The 23,203-nt window shown below is 41.4% G+C and overlaps 1 protein-coding gene across 1 annotated transcript; it reads right to left on the bottom strand.

Annotated features, from left to right (window-relative positions):
* Positions 1 to 2,581: 2,581 nt before the first annotated feature.
* On the bottom strand, positions 2,582 to 21,686 carry LOC107376844 (monoacylglycerol lipase ABHD2). The gene is made up of 12 exons (XM_054732316.2): positions 21,475 to 21,686; positions 19,771 to 19,868; positions 19,116 to 19,150; positions 18,706 to 18,921; positions 10,090 to 10,265; positions 7,623 to 7,790; positions 7,034 to 7,217; positions 6,632 to 6,724; positions 5,669 to 5,770; positions 5,521 to 5,590; positions 5,350 to 5,434; positions 2,582 to 3,054 (listed from the first exon to the last, which is right to left on the bottom strand). The coding sequence occupies exons 4-12, from the start codon at positions 18,912 to 18,914 to the stop codon at positions 2,846 to 2,848; spliced, it is 1,296 nt and encodes a 431-aa protein (XP_054588291.1). The 5' UTR covers positions 18,915 to 18,921; positions 19,116 to 19,150; positions 19,771 to 19,868; positions 21,475 to 21,686; the 3' UTR covers positions 2,582 to 2,845.
* Between the last annotated feature and the right edge of the window lie 1,517 nt (positions 21,687 to 23,203).

Here is a 23,203-nt window from a genome sequence, read left to right as displayed (position 1 = left end):
GCACTGTCCCTTTAAAGGATCACCCCTTAGATAAATTTGTTAAAAGGAAGTTAAAGCCGTGTGATGATGACTGCAACACGCTGCATGAATCGATCGACTTGTTCCAAAAATACAACACCGAGCAACGTTCAATCTCAGTACAAGGACTGGTGGTAAATATATTTACATTTAAAGTAATAAGCGGGATATTTAAATCGTCAGATTTCTAAATCTCTTAAGGATGTGCCTGTAACCCTGATGTCTGAATCACTGGGATTAGGATAAACACAGAGGAGCACATTCTTAGAACACAAGAAAACAACGTTGATTCCACATTTCAGGAGAAATGTATCTCCACTCTTTTAATTCCCGTTTACAAAAACTGAAACAGTTTTACATTTCTATTTTACCCTCAAAGTGAACAATGGAAGAGATGTTTTGGTTTTAGTGGCTCAGAGGTGGTGATATGACATTCGCTGTGTACTGTATCAACTCTCACACTGCTGCATTTGCACAAGCAAAAATAACAATAAACAATAGAAAAAAAACAAGACAAATATAACAATTAAATGGAAAAAATAGGTCTAAATAATACATCCAAACCTGCATTCTTTGTGCCAAGTTGGAAAAAGGCAAAGGTCTCAAACAGAACACAAATGGCTCTTAACACAGACTGGGTTTAGTGCTGGTGTCGTCTGAAACACACCCTGGTTTATCTGTGAGAGGTGTGGACCAGCTGAGCCAGCTTCAATGACTCTGGGTGGATGAGATGACCGCTAGGTGTAGCTGCCTCTCTCTGACAGCAGATGGAGACAGAAAAGCAAGGGCAGCTCCGCACCTATGATGTCATAGTTCAATTATGCCTTTCGTCAGCCTGGCTTTACTTAGAACATAATGAATCCAATGAGGTCTACAGAGTCCAGATCTGAAAAGATGAACGCTATTCACGGCGGCCCTGAGCTGAAAGGAAAAGGCTGAATCCCGCTTCAGTTACTCTTTACTTGGATTGATATTAATCTGAAACTAGCAACAAAACTAACCTGATGTCAAATAACAGCTTTCATCAAAATCATATCAGTATTATTAAAAAAACACTAAACCCTGCCACAGTATTATGTCTACAGTCAAAATAAAGGCTTAACACCTGTAAGATATCATGGTTTTAGTTCATAACATTGAAAAGATATTTTTCTAGGAGCTGTAAGTGTGCAAGTATAGAGCACTGGAAACACAAACTGTGTGTGTGTTTAAATGTTACTACCATAAGACAGAAACACGGTGAGCCAGGTGTAAAACAGCCCAACAGAAGGCACTGCTGTCAGTCAGGTCAAGTCCAACCACCGTTTGTCTCATCATCACAGTGTTTAACCACAGATTTCTTGGCTGGACTTAAGTCTTGGAAGAATCTCCCAAAGCCCTTTTACTGATTCGGTTCAGCTTCTGACAAGTCCACAGGTCCCTGCCTTATGGTACGCTTTAATCAACAGGTTTGTGACAACGTTTGGTCGATTTTAAATTCATGCTGCAACGTTTAAAGTCCTAAACCCAGTGGCAAAAACCGACGTGTGGCTGAAAAAATAAATACTCCTAATCATTAAAAGCCATCTTCTTCTTTCATAGTATTTAACACATGAGTCACTGAAATAAACATTTGGTCTAACTTTGGCATCTTTAGCCCTCCTACTTATCAAACCTCACAGCTCAGAAACAAAACGCAATAACTAGATCTGATCTGTCCTTTCCATCGTTTGCACCAAACGGAGTGTGTTGAGTGTCTGTGCAGTACGACGAGGACATCCGAGTGTTAGCTGAACCTGCAGCCCATCAAAGGCAGGAGGAAGTAAGAGGGCTCAGAGACACTAAACACAAAATCACGAGGAACAAAACTCATCATCATCCCTACTCCCTTTTTCCTCTTTGTCTAAAGCACAGCTAAACTATAAGATGCATCAGTACTTGACCAATAAGAAAAAAGGATGCAGGTAACACGTTGTAAAGTGCACTGAATCAAAGTGCGTGTGTGGATCCCGTCAGGAATCGACTCCTGGTTTATGTTTGGTGAACGTGGAAAACTGAAGTGCCAATCGTTATCGCCTGCAGGAAATAATAAATAAATCCCACTGTAATACTTCTAACGAGTGGCTAAAAAACAACAACAGATACTTTAAAACTAAACAATTTGGATCTCACCAACATGACCACTGATGAGGCCTGACCTCCTGGTAGACCAGGTGCACACAAATGTACTCATTACAGCTCTGTTACACACACACACACACACACACACACACACACACACACACACACACACACACACACACACACACACACACACACACACACACACACACACACACACACACACACACACACACACACACACACACACACACACACACACACACACACACACACACACAGAGAGCAGACTAGGCTATATGGGCTTGGCGGTGATGAGCAGTGAGCTGCATAAAGGTGCAGTAAATATGCACATGAAGGCTTTTCTGTGCTCATTTTTAACTAATCTAAAACTATCCTCCCAATTTCCTTAAAATGTCAGCTCAGCCTGATTGGTCAATGCCGCCATTGGCCCAAGTGTCACTGCTGAGTGGATGAAGAGAGAGGAAAAGAAAAAGTTCTGTCTATGCGTCGGGAATGAAGGCAGTTAGTTTCTAGTCTGTTTCAACACCACAAAGTGATTATAGAGGAGTGTAATGGTGTGTGTGTGACTGGGAAACAATGCTGGGTAATGGTGGGTAGCACCAGAAGGCAGAAGACAAATAAGTGTCTCCTCATTGCGGTGAGGGGATCGTGGTGCTGGAGAGTGTAGAGATGTGAGAAGGTGGAGGAGGACTGAGACAGAGGTTTAACTTTCCTCCTCCTGGCAGGCGCCCTCGCTGAAGTGGCTGCTTTGGCATGGTGGTTTCTGTTTCTCCCACTGGCACATGGCGTTGGCGTAACCCACGATCACTTTGTCCATCCAGGTGAGGGGCTGTGGGAAGAGCACCTCGCCCTCAAAGAAGCCCAGGTGGCCTCCGTGGAGCGTAAGGGCAAAGATCACATTGGACTTCTTAGCTGGAGGATAAAGAACAATGAAATGAACCTTCGTCAAAACCACTCAGCATTAGCACGGGGAAAACCAACTAGGACACTTGTATATACTCATATTGTGTGACAGGAATATTCTACATCTGTTACAGATGGAGAGGGTGTGTTTAAAAGGAAGCACGCATGCGCACACGCACACTCTAGTCTAGCATGCGTTGTGAGGACCGTTCATGTATTCCATTCATTTTAGTGACTGGATTGTGCCAGTGCCTAATCCTAACTCGAACCATAACCAGTCTACTCCTTACCCTAACCTTAACTAAAACTTAATTCACACCATACCTCTAAAAATAACCAGTAGAGCTCTGTGACACTGTCCCAAAGTGAGGAACAGTAAAACGTCCTCACTTTGCTACCAATGTCCTCAGTTTGCAGGTAAAAAATGTGTTTTGGTCCTCACTTTGACGTGTAGACCGGCTGGCCGGCCGGCACGTACACACATGCACGCACACACACGGCTTCAAGAACGTGATTTTAAAAACAGAGGACAAAAGGGCTGGTTGATGCCGGTTTACCTTGACAGACAGGCCTTTCAGGCTGTTTGATCGAGTCTTTTAAATAGTTGGGTGGAAAAAAATGCCCCAAGTTATTTGAACACGCCCGTACCCGTCTTTATGTAACCAAAAAATTAAAAATTAAAAACATAATGGCATGTGAAATTGTTTTAGTGTGAAGAACAACAACAACTTCAGAACGTGTTTGTCTTTTTGCATCCTTCCACCGTTTCTGTGTTCACATATTCAGACAAATGATGTCGGTGTTGCCGACTGGCTACTTCACATAAAAACCATTTATAAAGAACTTGTTAGTGCCGGTCATCTACCCAGTGACATCATTTGCAGTGATTTAAAGTAGGCCTTCTCTACATTAAGCTCCCTCTGTTGGGTAGAACCTCTGCAGAGTCGTGCAGCTGTGGACCACCAGACAGCGGTCCCAAGGAAAGGATTGGCCTGATTCCTTTATTTTCCCATTCCTATCTGGGTTAGTGGGATAGTCTGATGTGGATGAATAGTGATTAAGATCCCACAGGGCTTTCACCGCTGCACAGTGACAGTCGTGGAGCTGCTCTTGAACAGAAAAGCGCTCGTCCGGACCCTCAACCCACCGCCTCAGCAAGCGCTGAGTGACAGGTGGGAACAAAATGTTCTGCTCAACAGCTCATAGATTAAAAAAGAAGGTCTGGTCATAAAGGCACGCGAATAACACTCCTAAGCATTTCTGTTGGTTTTTTATTTAATCTAGACCTCTAATCCAAGCTGCTCTAAGCACCAACAAAAATTAATTGGATGTGGTCTTTTCTTGATGGTCACTGGACCGCATTGGCTAAACGAAACAGAAAATCCAGTCATTGGTCTCTCAGGAGAAACTTTCAATCCTCTGAAGGAAGAAGTAGCGTGAGCTCCAGTAACTCTAAATATAGCAGTCAGCTGGATAGGTGATGGGAAGTTCAAGTAGTCACCATTTTAATAATAACTACATCTAAACATGGGGGACGTGACAGGCGACTGCCCGCTCTGCAACCGGATGGTTGCACGTTTCAGCCCCATCTGTTGCCGCCGTCATGTCCTTGGGCAGGACACGTAACTCGCCTTGCCTGCTGGTGATCGGAGGGACCGGTGCACCCCAGGGCAGCTGTGGCTACAATGTAGTTTATCACTACCAGCACATGAATGTGTGAGTGAATGGGTGGATGACCGTGTTGTAAAGTGCCTTGGGGGGTTGTAGAACGCTAGAAGGCCATTTATATGTAAACATGTGACTCGGCTCATTTTGGGAACCTGTGAAGGAGTTAAATGAGGTTTGAATCTCTTAGTTGCAACAAAACGCCAGACACATTAATCATGGACTTTAGCTCTGAGCTCCACCCTGTCCTGGAGAGGAACATGGAGCCAGCCCACCAGCTACAGCCGTTAGGCCGGACAAGCACGGTGTCCTACTCCTGTCAGGGTGCATGGACTACAAATATGTCACTATTTTTAACAAGTCTATTGTTAACTACTTAACATTCATAAACTGAATGTAGTCTGCCATAAAGTAATTAGTAGTTTGCTCCAATTTCCTGTGAAATTTTAGACCAGACCATAAAATTATGAGTGAATATAAAATGATGATTTGTTTGACTTTTACCTGCAACAGTCTTTGGAGATTTTGTTGATCATAAGAGTAAAGATAACAAATTGTATTTCATAGTTTTCCAGAATAATCCTGACCAAGGCAAAAATACAAACTGCCTGGCTGCCAGGGATACGAGCTGATTTTTACCTGCTAGCGTTCGAGGGATGGCGAGCAGCGAGTCGTGAACCAAAGGATCATCTGCAGAGTTTACCAGCAGCAGTGGCACATTTACCTGCAAATGTAGCCATAAAACTCCACACATGAATCACACCAGACAAAGGAAACAAGCATGAGATTGTTCCACGTGAAAGATCTTACGTTGTGAATATAATGTACACAGCTCTCCTTCTCGTAGTACTCTTTGAGGGAGCTGTGGCCGTGGAATTTTCTGTTAACACACCAGACATGAGAGATCAATCCTTCATCTGATCAACAAGGAGGACTGTTGATGCGTTCCTCCACCCACCTCATGATGTTGTCATCGATCTGCATCAGAGACGTTGCCGTGTACAGCCGACTGTAATCTGCGTCGATCGTTTTAACCGAGCTTCCTCCAAACAGACTGTGTCTGTTACAAGCACACAAAACACATCAGTTCAACCCAGCTTTTTAAAAGTATAAATGGTCCCATCGTACATCACTCAGTCTGATCAAAGAGCTGAACTTAGTAAGTCATTAGAAATAACCAAGTAGTAGTTATTTCTACTAGACTGAGGGTTGTTTTTCACCCATTAAAAATATGTATAATCTATTATCTTTATTTCCATTCAGCTCAGAATGCCTCCTTGTTAATTTTGTTTTATAATAATATATTAATAATAACACGGTCAGTTATGGCAATGGGTAACAAGGTATTATAGCTTATTGTGTTTATTTTATTTGTAAAATTACCTGTGCTTAAGAGAAAAATGTACTATTACAAGTGACGTGACCTGGAAGAATGTGTGAGCAGTAGCGGGAAGAAATGTAGAGATGAAAGAAACATGAAAACTATGATAAAGATGGAAAATAATCTGCCTAAGATATCATTCTACTGCTGGTCAAACAGGCGTGCACGGTAATGCTGTTTTTGCCTTGTTACCTCTGAAATGTTTTTGCATATTAATGAGACAAATGTGAGTTTGAAACAAGACATTTGTTTATTATTTTAGTTTTCACAATATCCTACAAAGTTTTACTTTGTTCTGTGATCTGTGTGAAGAAAACAATTATCTGTGGACATCAGTACGAAGCGTGAAGAATCCTTTAGAGCAGACCAGAGAAGCTACACACCTACAACATGCATTATAAAAGAAAATCAAAGATTTCTTTGCAATATTTAAAACTTGAGTCAATGCTCCTGGCAGAATTGCCAGGAAATGTTGTTAATGTGGTAAAAGCCATGTCTCCTGCAGCACTGAGCTATTGTGTTGAGTTGCAACTGCTGTACCTGTGTGAGAGGATGATTTTCTTCATGTTGTCGGCCATGAGGAAATTATAAAAGCGTCGGAACTGATCCCACTGTAGGAATGTTTCCTGAGCCCTGAGAAACAAAAGATAAATACACAAAAGATGCTGAATGTCCCGTTTAATCTGCAGGACAAAGAGCCACATGGGTGGAGCCGTGATGTCAGACGGGGAAACTCAGGGACAAATTAGATTAAAAACAACAGTCAATAATAATGCATTAAAATATTAGATATCCACAACCGACAGGTCAGATGATAGAGCTGAATAGAGATGCTTGGTAGACATGCCTTAATGTGAATGGATTGTGTTAACAGAAATGTGTGTACATGAAGTCCTGGTGTGTGATGAGGTAAATGCATGCTGTAAAGACATAAGAACCCACCTGAGAGCGCTGTAGCCCTGACAGACGCTCACACAACACAGCACCCGCTCCTGGTTCACGCTGTTCTCACCCAGGAACTTACAGACTATGTTCCCACCCAGACTGAAGCCCACCACTATCAACTGGGTCTGAGGATACGCCCGCTTAATGTACCCAACCATGGCTGCAAACTCCCATGTGCACCCTGTAAAGAGAAGATATAGAGTTACCATCAATCCATAGCAACACCTCTGCAAGGGTACGACATGTTTCATGGTTTTTTTCTGGTCAGCACTTCTGTCTGAAGGTGCCTTTTGTCCAGACCTGCCTCTCTGAGAGTGTTTAAACCATAATGTCAGCTATTTTTGAAATTCAGCTTATTCTTCTGTATGCTTCATGAGGAGGTAGCCTGTAACTTAGCACCACGTGCTGAGATCTGTCTGAAGTACATCAAAACAAATGTTACCAAAGCTTTTACCTGAGTCACAAACGATGATGCAGCGGTCATCGAGCTAAACTACAATTCGCTTAGCCATCTTAAAAACATGATCACTGTTCCCAGAAGTAATTGGTATTAAAAACAGTAAGTAAGAGGATCCTTCAGTCTCACCATATGTGAACATGCGTGGAGATGTGAGTTCAATGTTGGGAAGGGCACCAAGGTGGTTCAGCACAGCACAGCGGTAGCCATCTTTCTGCGCGTAATCCACAAAGGTCCTGATGTAGTGCTTTTCACTGTGGTTACCAATACCAGGACATATCACCATGGTGATGTCATCTGATGAAACAGGTAGAGTGACCAACGAAAGGGGTTCAAGTGAGAAAATGTTGGCAAATGTATGAAGGAGATCTGTCGGCGAAACTGTAGCTACAAACAGGTAAACAAAACTGTTTCTGTGTTTAAAAAAAGAACGAAAGCATGTATGAAGGAGAGTTTCTGACTCGCCTAATAAACATTTCACTGTGATAAAAGACAAGAAAAATACAACAGCTGATCCAAAATGAAGGCTTAGACTGTCAGTCTGTGAAATGAAGCTTCTACTGAACAGGATTAAACTGTGACATTGCCTATTTAAGAGATTAAGATCATGTAGGTCTTACAGTTATTGAGATAATGTGGTCAGTGTTAAGGTGGTAGGGGTCAGGGGTCATCTGAAGTTTTTAAAGAAGGGAATCCATCTTTAAAACTGTTCTCATAAGCCAAAAGTCAAAGTCAAAAAACAACAAAGAACTAATTTAAGAAACCTGGCAGAAAATGTGATTTGGATAAATTTCTTTGAATTTTTATCTGTTTTGCACAAACAGAATCAGTTATTTTTCTTAATTTTATAGTTTTATGCTTCATAAACTCAGACAGAAAAAAAAAAAAGTCCTAAACGTGTTTCATAACACCCTCTATCTGTTTCCACATGGAAAAAGGAAGAACACTATCAGGAACAACAAAATAGGAGAAATCTCAGGAAGATCAGAGCAGGAAGGGTTCCTCATCCAGGACGGACAAACAATCAATAGGTGTTGCATGAAAAATAAAAAAACTAGACACAAGTTGCAGTAGTACATTTACAGCTGAATAAAACCAAACTACAATACATAACTGAGGTGCAGATGGAATCTGAACGTTGACCGTGACATCATAACCTAATCTTCAACAGTCTGATTGGTTCAAATACATGGAAAAGTAGACGACTAACTGGATGTGGAAAACGAACAAATACTGGATTAAACTAATAATTTAGGCAATCAGCGTAAACTGGAGTCTGAACTTGGAGTTGTAAAAAACCCAAATATTAAATTTAATTGCTTCTCAAAAAAAAAAAGATGCTCCATCATGTCCTCTGTAGCGCTGACTCAGACTGAGCTAAGCAGCTCGGATGGAGCAGTGGTCCTAAATTCTCCAAGATTGGTTTATTGTTGCCAACGAAGGCTGGAATATTTATTACATCCTGAGATTGGCTTGCAGCTGTTAAATGAGAGTATTCAACCATGGTATTTTAAAATACTGTTCAGTTTAACCAGAGTTCTTTTTCTACTTGCAAAAACATTTGGGGTAAAAAAAAAAGTTCTTTTGTCCAGGTAATAGCGTACTTTACAGTTAACAACACTGAGCAAGTGCAGCTAATGCTAGAAAAAGAAAGCGCATTCGCCAGTTGAAAGAAGACAGAGCGCTTGGACGTCAGTAAAAGCAAAGCAATAGAAACAAAAACGTAACTTTAATGCTCAGTTTCTTTTACTCACAGTGCTCATGTAAATTTTCTCCGAGTACTTTTTTTTTACCCTTGCTTGAGTGATTATTTGTGTTACTACTTTATGCATACCACCCACCTCTAGTCAAAAGCCTTTTTCATCCACGTTTGGATGGATGTGCTGTTTAGCCAAGACGTTTAGCTGAACCCCTTCAATTTCACCACTGCCTCCTAGATAACCCCACATCTGGCAGCTGTGGCTACATCGTAGCTCATCACCATTAGTGTGTGAATGTGTGTGAATGGATGAATGATAAACTGTAGTGTAAAGAGCTTTGGAGTTCTTACTCTGAGAGGCGCTATACATGTGTGGGACATTTATCATTCATGTCAGAGCAGTGCTAGTATGGGCTCGTCATTCTGAGATAAATGACCTTCCCACCGGCAATATTCATTGAACAAATATATGTGCACCCCTTGATCTAATCCACTCTTCCACATCCATCTTGACCTTGGCCCATTCCCTTTCCAGCTGCAGCTTACGGTCACAGACCTTACCCGGCTTTGGAAAAGGGATGAAAATCTCCTCTCTGAAATCTGATCTAGGCATTTAGAGTCTGATTTTCACCTTCCTCAGCAGCGGTGCTTAGTTCCTTCTCATTTGGACATTTTTAGGAGATGAAAATACAACTTTGTGACAAGCAGAGGGAAAAAATGCCCATCTGTTTGTTTAGGATTACCTCCATGAATGCATTGCGATGTTATGTCAAAATCTACTTTCAGCTACTGTAAATTACGCTATTTAGAAAATTTGTTCACTTATTTTTTTTCTCACCCAGAGGAACTGGGTTTAAATGTTGGTAAGTAAAGGCTAAATTTGATCAAGAGCATCACCTCCTGTCCGATGGTCACCCACTGGCTCAAAGAGGTCAAAGGTTGACGTGGCCCCATCCTGCATGGGCAAATACTTCCTGATTCCACTTGGGTGAGGCGAGCTCACCCGACCCAGTTTACCGTACAGGGCCGTCTGGAGGTGACCGCTCTTCCCCCACAGCAATGGAGGAATGTACCTACAAAACACAGTATTATGTTATTCAAGGTGATTCTGTAAAATGAGCTACATTACTGCCGTTTTTACAACAGCACAACATAAACATGCACTCACACATCAGCAAAGGCAGTTTGAAAAACATCAGAACTTCATGGAAGATATTTTGCATATGAAAACTTTTCCATTACAGCATCAGGCACACACAATGAGTGTTTCTATTATGTTTTGCTAAGTTATGTTTGGCACAGACAACTAAATTCCAGCAACATCTCAGTAGGAAGTAACAGCAGGATCCAGGTGATTGCATAACAGCGACTGCTTGCACATTTTCCTGAAACCCCATCTCATTTCTAAGTCAGGAAGAATATGATGTGAACAACTTGAAAGGATAAGATAGTTCCCTTTAATATATCAGGACATTTCATGGTAGATTGTGAGTGATGAGGCAAACACAGCAGGTACAGTAAAGCTACCACAACACAGGTGCAATCAATAGCTGCAGAGGGTCAAGAGTATGGTTAGATCAGCAGTTATACAACCACTCTAACCTTGTTTTTTCATTGTTCTAACAATCGCTGCACCTAGAGGAGATGGTTATGCAACTGCTGCACGACAAAGATCAGACCACTCCCAGGTTGTGATAATGTGATTACTAACACCATGCACTGTAACTAGGGTTAAAGATTAACCTGTCTTTCTGGAAGGTAATGAGCTGGAAGACAGGAAGATGATCTCACTGTTGTCACAAGGGTAGGGTGTTAGATTGGAGGTGATCATCTTTATATGACAGTGTTTACCTATTGATAACACCTGTTATTGAGGGGTGGGGCAAATACTGTCAAGAATGACCTTTATTTACATTTGTATTAATTAAAAGGCTCTTCTGTGTCTGTGTTACAACAGTGTAAGAACACATCGGCCCAGTCTGATTATTGTTGCCTTCTATATCTTCTCTTGCACGGCGTGTGAGCGACTGGTCTCCACAGCTATTAGGAACACTAAAAAGAAGCTGTTACACCAGTGTGAAGGCAAGGAGTGAAAGTCCAGAGTAAAGTAGACAAAAATGTTAAACTTTAAATGATTAGGGTTAAAACATCAGATTTTAAATAGCTTGTCCTGAGACTTTGGTACAAACGTATAAGAGGTGTGATTACTGTTAAATCTGCAATCCGGAGTTCCCCCCATTCAGAAATTATGTATGATTTTTTTATAAATCCGTAAAAGTGATATATAACGTTGGCAATATGTCGATTTGTTTTTGCTAAGCCCCGCCCCCGTCCCATAGAGCTCCATGCAACTTAATACTGAGTGCAGCTCAATATTTGCCATTACAGTGGTCCCTTTTTAGTTGTGTGAGTTACGTTCTAAAAATAACCTGCAATAGGCGAAAACTGTGAAGTAGTCAGCTTAATTTTTTACAATTATAGCGTACACAGCCACAATTGGGGCCCCTCTCTCTCTCTTGCGCACACACGCACACATTCTTGTATTTGTATCCATGTTAGGACTTTGTATCGACTTCCGTAACCCAAACCCTTACCATAGCACTAACCAGTGTATTCCTAAAGTTATCTGTAACAAAAACTCAATTCACATCTTATCTGTAAACCTCACCCCTAGGGAGTACTCCGTATTAGGACAGAGTTTTGGTCCCAACAAGGACCATCAGTCGTAAGAAGGTTAGTAAATATTAGAGGTGGGAAAAATGATCGATTCTAAGATGCATCGCGATTCAGCCGTGCATGATTCCGCATCGATGCAGCAACGTGACATAATGAGATTCTCTCCCTATGTCTATGTCTATGTCGGGGGTCGGCAGCCGCGGCTCTTCCATCCATCTGATGCGGCTCTCTGTGCTTGTAAAATAATGAATGGATATTTAAAAAAAATGCTTTATATTTTAAGCTAATTCTAAATGTAAAGATTGTCTGCGTAAACCTGAACAGTTCCAACCTGGTCTTACTGTGAGACCGGGTTGACACGTCACGCTTGTGCGTAATCATAGACGCATTCTGAGCTGACGAGGAAGTGAGATTCTGGGATTCTCCTCAGCTCCTGGATGTGTCGCCACATTGGAGACAGGAACAAGCACTATTCAGCCAAAGTTTCATAATCAGGGAACATTTTCTAAGTGACAAGTATCGCTTCAGTCAGAGGAATCTTCCTGCATGCGCTCTGGTTCTACGACGTGCTCCAAGCCCCTCTCCACATCTTCAGCTCGCTGTGCGCTGTATGTACGCGCTGACAGCGAGCTGCGCTGAGCAGTGTCCAGCTCAGATGGGAATCATTTCTTGGGTGATCTAGCTACATCTGCGCGAAACGAATAAAGTGTCAATTCGTCTGCATGCGTCGGGGTAATTCTTTCTATTCTTTCTCCGTCAAAATAAATAGTCAAATACGGGAACTATCCGGTCAACACAACACAAGCCCTGCTTTTAACTGTTCTGTTTTCTTGTGAAAATTGTTGTAAAGAGATAAAATTAAACTTGATTAACACCAGAGCCAGGCGCACTGCGCCGTTGTCTCCGTCGCTGTAAATGAGGGAAAAACAAAATGATCTGACCCTTTTCTGACCTTCCCCACCTACAAAGTTTAATTACAACAATCAAACGTGACAGAGCCTGGATTTGAATTCTAAACAGTCTAAACATGTTTTAAAAAGAAACATATGACAAAAGTGGCACCTGCTCAGTAAAACCACCAACAGGGTGAAAAATATCAAAATATTGTAGGCAGAGACGGGCTACAACTTCTGGATCCATTTTATATCAATTGTTTTATTGATTATCGTCTTATGAAAGATAACTTTGACGTACACGAGCGACCGGTACCGGCTGCTGTCACCTGTTGTGAGCAGCTCTCTGCTGTCTGAGGGTAGGCCCCGCCCATAACGCCGCGGCTGCTGTGGCACCCAGTGTTTTCTTTACTGTGGGAAACGGGTAATAATGGCTCTTTGATGGAAACAGGTTGCCGACCCCTGGCCTATGTCTATGCAGGACAATAAAGTTTTGAGGTTTTATAATTATTTCTGGGGGCAGAGTTGCAATGACATGTGCACTGCGTTGCCCTAGCGCCAATTTAAAACAAAAGGCGGACAGGGATACAGGGCCAACATTACCAGTAATCAAAGATGTACCCGTTACATTTAAATAGGATGTCTGGGCTAATTTCGGTTTTGGGATCCTGGATGTGAAAGAATCACTTAACACAGTATTTGTTTACTATTTTTAAGTTCAGTAGTATTCTATCTTAAAGCTATACCGAAAACATTATTTCTTATATTATTTAAGTAATTATAGGCAGCACACTTTAAAAATTATTGCTCACTATAGTGAATAGATGAATGTTCTGTTTTCAGGGATTTCGAAATCAAAAAGAAACTGAAAACTATTCTACTGCTTTTATTAAGTAATGAGAATTTTTGTGTGAAGAATCGTGATGCATTTCAGACTCAAATCGAATCGTTAGGCAGATAATCGGAATCGGATCGAATCGTGAGGCAGGTAGAGATGCACACCACTAGTAAATATCGCACAGTCGGTCTTCACAAGGGTACAAATGCTTCAGCATGCAGGTGATTTCTTCTTGGAGGAGGTCTTGTCCTTGATTAATACTGCATAGGAGACTGGTCGTTTGCACACTGAGTGGAAGCACTCTAATTATTCCATTTCCGAAGCCTGGGGAACACCCCGGGGACCCAGACTCCGACAGACCTATTGCTCTGATGTCCGTGGTCTGCAAAGTGATGGAGCACATGGTCACCTCAAGGATGGTGCAATCCCTGGAGTGTGGTGGCTTCTTTACCCAATACCAAATGACCCGCACTGGTATAGCGCCTTTACACTACAGTGTATCATTCATCCATTCATACACACATTCACACACTGTAAGGAGGAGCTGTGAGGAGCTACATTGTTGACAGTGGCGAGGCTGTGGAGCACAGACGCCACCAGCCCCTCCGACCACCACTAGCAGGCAAGGTGGGTTAAGTTTCTTGCCCAAGGACACAAAAGTAGAGTTCTAAGTCTAAGAAGTGGTTCAAATGCCTTTGAAGATTTGTCAGGTCAAAATGGGACTTTGTAACAACCAGCGCAATTTGCGTTCCAGTACCTTAATCTTTATGGCCATTCCCAAAGCTCGCACCTCCCTTGGCCGCTCCTCATTCCAGTTTGCTGCTCCCAACGACTGGAATGAGCGGCAAACATCACTAAAGCTCTCTATCCCATTATCTATCTTCAATAATTCATTGCAATCAATAGTTTCTGATCAATGAGGCTGCTTCTGAGTACGTAAATACTGTTTTAAGTCTGTTTTGATTGATTCTACATATTGTTTATGAGAACAGTGCTTTGTATTTATGTCTAATTGTTTTATCTTATTTAGATCTTGAATGTTTTTACCTCATCTGATTTTCTTTGATGTAAAGATGTAAAGATAATTAAGTGTCTGTTGCTGCTGCCTCTTGGTCAGATCGCTGTTGTAAATAAGAATGAGTTCTCAATTGACTCATTTGGTTAAATAAAGGTTTAATACTACAGTAATCCCTCGTTTATCGCGGTAGATGCGTTCCAGACCTGGCCGCGATAGGTGAAAATCCGCAAAGTAGGGACTCCCAGCATGCCCCTCGCGGGGATTCCCTCCACGTCGCACCTACGTCACAAACCGCGGCTATAAACGGAAGTCGCCTTTCCAGCTCACCACTCAGTCATCGTTTCTTCAGATTCATGATCAGAGTTTCCAACCTACCGATCAATCCAACGAACTATCAGCTCATAGTAAGTTATCTTACTTACTTCTGGAAAGCCCGGCATTTCCGTGTCACTTCGTTGACGCTCGAACGCTCGGGGTTTCCTAGATCAGCCGGCGTTTCACCGACGCTATCACTTCCGCGTCTGTGAAACCACACTCCCTACAAGCTCAACTCCCGAATCCAGTCGACCTGTCTGACATACAGTACTATATTGAATTATCGTATGATCACATTCTCTTTTTGTGGGAAAAACTCAAGAAAAATTTTTTTTACTTGTTTTTTTTTTAGTTTTATTACAAAAAGTGCATTTTATGATGAAATTGATGGAAAAAAAACAAGAATTTCTTGATATTTCACATAGAAGAATACCGCAAATCAGTGAAAGATACTGCGAATCTGCGAATTCCCCCTGAAAAATGCTCCCAAAAAAAAATCCGCAAAGCAGCGAATCCGCGATGAACGAACCGCGAAGTAGCGAGGGATTACTGTATATATAAATATTTATTTATTTATTTATTTATTTATTTATATATATATAACTCCGCTCTGCATCCTTGCTTCTTGCGTTTTAGCTCATTTGGGATTTGTGGCTTCAGTTGAGGTATTACTTCAGCCTTTCCAATGTTAATCAGCTGCTCCCAATTGTAAACAGCTTGCTGCCATGTTTACGCATCATAACAAATGCTCAAAAAGTGAAAAAAGCTAAAAAATAGCAGTAAAAATCCTCCAAGCTTCACAGCACCAGAAACAGAAAAGTAAAGTGTCCAAAAAAATACAGTTTTTCTAGAGAAACTAGAAGAAAAAATGCCCAAGAAAAAGGCAAAAACTTACATATAGTCAACAGTAAGGCTGCAACAACGAATCGATAAAATCGATAAAAATCGATTATTAAAAGTGTAGGCAACGAATTGCGTCATCGATTCGTTGTGTCACACAACTCTTCCAACCCCCCCCCCCCCCCCCCCAATAATCCCATTAATTGATTAATCGTGTTGAGACCCCATCCGATTCATCGATTATCCAAATAATCGTTTGTTGCAGCCCTACTCCAACATGCAGCCGCCCAGAGCAGTGCAGTTCTGGGAAAAAAAGGCTCTTAAGGCTCTGGATGTTGTGGGGCTGTGTTGGCTGGCGCGGCTCTGCAATATCGCGTGGACATCGGGGGCAGTCCCACTGGACTGGCAGACTGGGGTGGTGGTCCCCTTATTTAATAAGGGGGACAGCAGGGTGTGTTCCACTACAGGGGGATCACACTCCTGAGCCTTCCTGGTAAGGTCTATTCAGGGGTTCTGGAGAGGAGGGTCCATCGGATTGTTGAACCTCAGATTCAGGAGGAGCAATGTGGTTTTCGTCCTGGCCGTGGAACACTGGACCAGCTCTATACCCTTAGGGGGATCCTGGAGGGTGTGTGGGAATTTGCCCAACCAGTCTAAATGTGTTTCGTGTATTTAGAGAAGGTGTTTGACCATGTTCCTTGGGGGGCCCTGTTGGGGGTACTCCGGGAGTATGGGGTACCAGGCCCTCTGATACGGGCTGTTAGGTCCCTGTATGACCGGTGTCAGAGCTTGGTCTGCATTGCCGGCAGTAAGTTGGGCTCATTCCCAGTGAGAGTTGGACTCCGCCAAGGCTGCCCTTGGTCACGGATTATGTTCATAACCTTTATGGACAGAATTTCTAGGCGCAGCCAAGGTGTGGAGGGCATCCGTTTTGGTGGCCTGAGGATCAGGTCTCTGCTTTTTGCAGATGATGTGGTCCTGTTGGCTTCATCAGAACGTGATCTTCAGCTTTTGCTGGAGCGGTTTGCAGCTGAGTGTGAAACAGCTGGGATGAGAATCAGCTCCCCTAAATCTGAGACCATGGTCTTGATTCGGAAAAGGGTAGAATGCCTTCTCCGGGTCAGGGATGAGGTCCTGCCCCAGGTGGAGGAGTTTAAGTATCTCGTGGTCTTTTTCACGAGTGAGGGAAAACTGGAGCGTGAGATCGATAGGCGGATTGGTGCTGCATCTGCAGTGACACAGGCGTTGTACCAGACTGTCGTGGTGAAGAGAGAGAGCTGAGTCAGAAGGCGAAGCTCTCAATTTACCCGTCGATCTACGTTCCTACCCTCACCTATGGTCATGAGCTTTGGGTAGTGACCGAAAGAATGAGATCACGGATACAAGCGGCTGAAATGAGTTTTCTCCGAAGAGTGGCTGGCCTCTCCCTTAGAGATAGGGTGAGAAGCTCGGTCATTCAGGAGGGGCTCGGAATAGATCCGCTGCTCCTCCATATCGAGAGGAGCCAGTTGAGGCAGCTCGGGCATCTGGTCAGGATGCCTCCTGGACGCCTCCCTGGTGAGGTTTTCCGGGCACGTCCAACCGGGAGGAGACCTAAAGGTAGATCCAGGACACGGTGGAGGGACTGTGTCTCTCACCTGGCCAGGGAACGCCTTGGGATTTTCCCGGAGGAGGTGGCCCAAGTGGCTGGGGAAAGTGAAGTCTGGGCCTCTCGCCTTAGGCTATTGCCCCCGCGATCCGACTCCGGATAAGCAGATGAAAATGGATGGATGGATGATGGATATATGAATTAACAGCATAACATGGGATTAATGATTGTAAAGCAAGTGATTGTGTTTTAGCTCTGTGGGCCAGCGTGTTCATGTATGAGAGGCGTTGCTTCCAGCTATAACCATAAAAGTGTGTGTGTGTGTGTGGGGGGGGGGGGGGGGGGGCCTTAAGGTGCTGTACATTCTTCTACCTCTAGATGGTGTCCTTTGAGAAAATTCCCCAAAATGTCTTCTTTAACATAACTGATGTAGACTCAAATTGATCTAACAATCATCCTATTGTCATTCTTACTAAACTTGCTGCTTTAACAAATAAACCATTGGCTTGTTGAATTGCAATAATAATCAATTCTAAACAAAACTGTCAGCTCAAACTCAAACGATTACTTCTGCACTGTGGTGAGTGTCAACTCCCCCCTGGGTGTATGTTTCCAAACACAGAAACAAAAACAGTGTCAACCTCAGATCACCCTTCTATCCTCTCAGAGAGTAATTGATTGCTTATGCAACAACAAACATGACTTGACTCTGAAACATTAGTAGCACAGAGAGTTTCCAGATCTTTGCTCAACTCAGTTCACACAGGGCCAGCAGATTATGGCTGTTCAGGAGGTAATGATAACACACAAGTGTAAATAACATTGGTGACCTATGACTCACTGACCCTGCAGCTGAAAGGCAAAGGGGCTGTGTAACCCACTCTAATACAAGCAGATGCTCCCAAAGGCTCAGAGAAGACCTTGTGGATGAGAAAAGTTGAAACAGAATCTGGATTTATACACAGAATGTAATTTTGAAAGAAGCATTTAATGAAGGGAGGTTTTAGCTTGACCACGTTCCGCTAGTTTGCATCAGTTATTCTTAAGAGAAAGACAAGCGTCATCATTAATGCAAATCTCCATGTGGGCCATGAATGGGTCTTTATTCATCATACAAATGTGAGAAACCCATTCTACCATGGATTAGTGTAGTCTAGTGTTTAATTCCATCAACCTTAGACACTGAAGCCAAACACCTCTGGTACACGCTCAGCAACACTGATGACAAACAAGACCGCCGCTAGTCAAACTGCTACCTTCAACGCAGCCCCAGATGGCCAGAAAGCAGCCTCGTCTCAATGGCAACGCCTTAATTGACCAACACAGAGCTAAGAACGCAACTCACTCTTTGGTCAGCTGAGAGCAGGACTTGAGGAGGAAGCTGTTGAGTGGTGTGTCCTGGTAGGTGAGGTCCGGAGGTGCGGTTGGGCTCTTGAGGTTCAAGCAGCGGACGATGACGTAGAGCACTGTGGCCACCGCAGCCATCTTCACGCCATCAAACATCGCCGGCATCTCTGGAGAGATGGTGCGCAGGTCTGACTCGTGGGCGCTCATGATTATGCTGCACAAAACCAAAACAATAGAGCACAAAACATGAATAAAAGCAACATAACAGAGAAAATGTAGCAACACGCTTTCTTTTTAAATGTTTATCCAATAAAATACTGACTATTTGAACTAATTAATACCAGCATTAGTGTTCCACCTAGAGTGGAATAACAAATAAATAAAATAAATGCATGAGCTCTGACTGACCTGGATATTCTTGTTTGTAAGTGACAGTACCAGATCTGCAGGAACATAAAGTGAGATTATCTCCGTCAGACGAGGCGCAAAGGGTTATTAATAGGACTAACCTTGATTATAACATTGCCAAGAGGAAGCTTAATTATATGAAAGAAAAAGAAGCTGATGATACTCAAAATGCATAAGTGCATGCACAATAACAGCAGCTGTCCGCTGACCAACATAACCAGGAATGAAATGCACCTACACAGGTTTTTCTCTTAAAGCATTAAAGAGCAAGTCCCACCAAAATCTACTTTTTGTTGCTGATAATGTGTATAAATATGTGTATTATAGTGTTGTAGACATGTGTAGTTATTTTTGCATTTTGGTGCATTTTCTTTAAAAACTTCAAATTCAGCCTAAAACCTTCAGTTTAGCACCCTCTTCAGCTCAAAAATATTCAACATAAATTTACAACAGCAGTCCTCTGAGCGGTTCACAGGCAAAAGGGACAATACAAAGTGCTAATTTATAGAGAAACTCCACTGAAAAAAGGAAGTTGTGACACAGTGTGGCCTAAAAGTCCCATAGAAAGAGGTGAGAAATGTCTCTTTTAGCTGTGTTTTCAGTCATTAGTACAGATATCAACACAACAGGAAGAAAAGAGTAATGGGTGTTTTACTTGCTAGCTCAAGAACGCCTCCAGTAACAGAAAGTCTCCAAAGGTGTAAAAAAAGTGTTGAGGTCAAGTCTCTTCAAATCACAGTGGTGTGGTCAGATCTGCAGAAAAAAAAGATCATTTACATCTTAAATATAGCGTGAAAAACAATAAAATACCTTTTTTTCACAAATAGAAACCCTACATTATCTTTGCTCTCATTTATTTGCAGTCTAAAAAAACATCAACAGAAAGTATCTAATTCTGTGGTGAAAAATGTTGGGGGAAAGACTCTTTCGTGTTTTTCTGCACTTGTTTATATGGTTACTCTCATATATTTATAACAATTACAAAATATCATCAGTTATTGACGCATTTGTTATCCTGCCATTGTTTTACATCTGCATATTTGAAAGCCTCGATATGCTTAACTATTGGACAAACCCCTGTTTTACCTATGTTAAGGATAACAGGAACTTTTTCTAAGTGCAGAATATTAATGCCACACAACTCTAAATTAAGACCACTGCTTACAAAAGTAGCATCAGTCTTAATCTTTTAAATACAGCACAAGCAACACACGTAACCAAGCCTCATGCCCAAACAAACACAGGTCCATAATCTCACCCAGCATCTTACAATTAGCTTCATTAAATGACCCAGAATAATACCAATCTATTGCATGAATAAATGTCTTAATGGACCAATGAGGCGCAAGAACTGGGGTGATTCATTCTGGTCATGTCTTGAAAATTTTGCATTAAAAAAAGGTAGAAAATTAATAACAAGGTAGTACATTTATAAAATGTTATTTTTGAAATATTGAAAAAAAATTGATAAACAACTGAAATACATCACTATTTCTAACTGATTTTACAAACTTCCCTCCAAATAAATAAAAACTTTCTAAATGTAGTTTTTTCTAATTATTCTCATTTTTAAAGACTGACAAAAAAAATGGTCCAATGAATGAAACTGGGTCGATATTAACAACCACTATTTTTTCCATCTTATTTCTATTTGTTTATCTGTTTCGGAGGGTGGGGGGAGGGGGGGTGTATTTGTTTAGTCATGTGACAGTGATCATCTCAGAAGCCTAAATGTGTGGTGTATTTACATAATAACGTAAATTCAGCTTTAATTAATTTTTTTAAACACAAATGTAACCACCTTGTGGTTGTTTTGTGTATTTATTAGCCTTTGTTGGTGAAGGGCTAGTTTTTTCATCCATAATAACAAACACAACAAGCGTCTGCATCAAACATGTATATTGGTTTTTAAAGTTAAGTGACTTTATATGACTTATCGGTAAAACAGGGTTGAGTCCAGGTTGGGAGCGGCTGCCTTCACTCAGCTCTTAGCCTTTGTCACTCACGACTCACCACTACCTTACAAGGAAGGAGACCAACCCTACAGCCGTTGGTTAATGTGGCAGGCTTTAGACGGATGTGAAGAAGTTAAGAGACCTTTATACAAGTGAAGGAAGAGATATTCAGGACTCCCCATCAGATCTTTGACCACTTATCCCAGAAAAATAGCTAAACTGTTTTCTTCCCACCCACACTTACTAGAGTTGCTCTCCAAGATGAACCAAGATAAACCTTTGACCAGATGTTACGTGTATTAAACGTAAAAGCAGCTCGAACGTGTGCTATCAATAATAAGTATGTTAAAATTGAGAGAATGTAACATCGTTTAGTCCTCAGCAACAACACGAGGCTTACTTACCTCAGCTGGGAAACAGAGACCGACTCCTGGGAGCTTTAAGGCGACAGCCGTAGCACGCTGGTTTTCATATGCTTCTTGTGGCTTTGAAGCACAGCAGCCTGGTGTGTACCATGCCCCCTCTGGTGTAGAAAAAAGAAAAAGAAAAAAAGGAAAAGGAAAAACAGAGCTAGTCACACTAGCCCAAGTAGCTCTAACAGCCCACTTCCTAGAACAATCTGCTTATTTGCATTTCTGTGCTCTGATTGGTTGAAACGTGCAATGACGTACAACAACAGGCCGTTTTTTACGTTTTTTACACATCCTCCAATGTATCGTTTCCATTCATTTTTTGTTATGTCTTGAAAATACTGCGAATTTTTATCAGAAAGTGTTAAAAATGAAGTTATGGTGAATTAAATGGTTTATTTGTGGCCAACACTATGTTTGTTACTGTGTTTCGTAGCACGTGCCGGGAACGTGAGCCGACTGCTGTTGCGTAATGTCATAAAATGTCTCATTTTTCTGTATTGCTGCATTTGCCTTCACCTATTGTTGTGATTTTACACTAACGCAAAGCTAGCCACTGTCGTTTTAGTTCTAGCTAGACCTATTTCATACACACAAAGCTGCTGAAGCATCATGTTTGAAATAACATTTAGCTTGTTTATAAACCAGCAGCTCAAACTAAATATTCTATTTTCTGCATGTATTAAAAGTTGTTTAATGTTGTTACCTTCTGTATAAAGCGAATTATATATAAAAATATGTGCTGTAGTGTAAACACAATGCCCACTTGATGGCGACAGAGTACAGAAAGTTATTTTACTTTTTTTATGTAGACTGTTTCTCACATAAATAATGTGGGCTATCTGATTTTAACAATGTAATCGCACATGCTTTAAAGACGAAGCCCTTTTTAATGTGAACAAATACATTCAACAAAGCAGAATTTAGCTTAGTTTAGATAAGACTTTGTTGATCCCACAGTGGGGAAATTTGTGCTTTACCACAGCTCAGGACAGAAAGCAAAACAATTCAAAATTTGAAGGAGAAGAAAATGTTCAAAAAGTGTACGGAAGAAGAAGAAGAAGAAGAAGAAGAAGAAGAAGAAGAAGAAGACTATACAACAATAGTTCCTGTGTAGACACCTAGACACATACACAGCACGCATTATCGATGGAGGGTTGTAGGTAGACTGGTATTAAGACTTCAGTGCTTTATTTCTGTTTATGAATAGAATTTCCACACTGAAAAACAAATTATATTTACAATAAAACATCTAAAAAATTAGTGAACCTTTTCAGCACAGGAAAGAGAACATCAGCATTCCATTCAGTGGATTTGATTCAACATATTTTTAATGACAAAATATTCATAATTTATTTTATTAATATGCTGGTTAATCATTTACACATGTTACTCCCTGTGCCTTAATGAATCATGCCAAAAGAAAAAAGAAAAACATAAAATAAACAAAAAAAATATTATTACTATTGTTGTTGTTTTTGTTGTTAATATTGACTGGACTGACATATCTGCACAGTTCTACACAATATTTTCTTGTGTTGACTTTTACAGTTTGTTAAGCTTTTAAGACCTATTTCTGAATTATTGATGATGATGATGATGATGATGATGATGATGATGATAATAACAATAATAATATACCAATTTTTATATATTAAAACATTTACAACGTAGCATAAACTGTGTCTACTTGTGTATAAATGAACAAAATAAGAAAACTATG

The sequence above is a fragment of the Nothobranchius furzeri genome, chromosome 9, assembly GCF_043380555.1.
Source record: "Nothobranchius furzeri strain GRZ-AD chromosome 9, NfurGRZ-RIMD1, whole genome shotgun sequence".
Classification (NCBI taxonomy): domain Eukaryota; kingdom Metazoa; phylum Chordata; class Actinopteri; order Cyprinodontiformes; family Nothobranchiidae; genus Nothobranchius; species Nothobranchius furzeri.
The sequence above is the reverse complement of the archived record's forward strand: the minus strand, read 5'-3'. Positions and strand labels throughout refer to the sequence as shown.

Bases quoted from the DNA above. Each gene is read 5' to 3' on its own strand.
- LOC107376844 (XM_054732316.2), bottom strand. From the start codon at position 18,914: ATGAGCGCCCACGAGTCAGACCTGCGCACCATCTCTCCAGAGATGCCG. The intron at 6,725-7,033 runs GTGGGTTCTTAT...TTTGTTTCTCAG, and splicing joins CAGGGCTACAGCGCTCTCAG to GGCTCAGGAAACATTCCTAC. The intron at 3,055-5,349 runs GTAAAAATCAGC...TTTATCCTCCAG, and splicing joins CATCCCTCGAACGCTAGCAG to CTAAGAAGTCCAATGTGATC.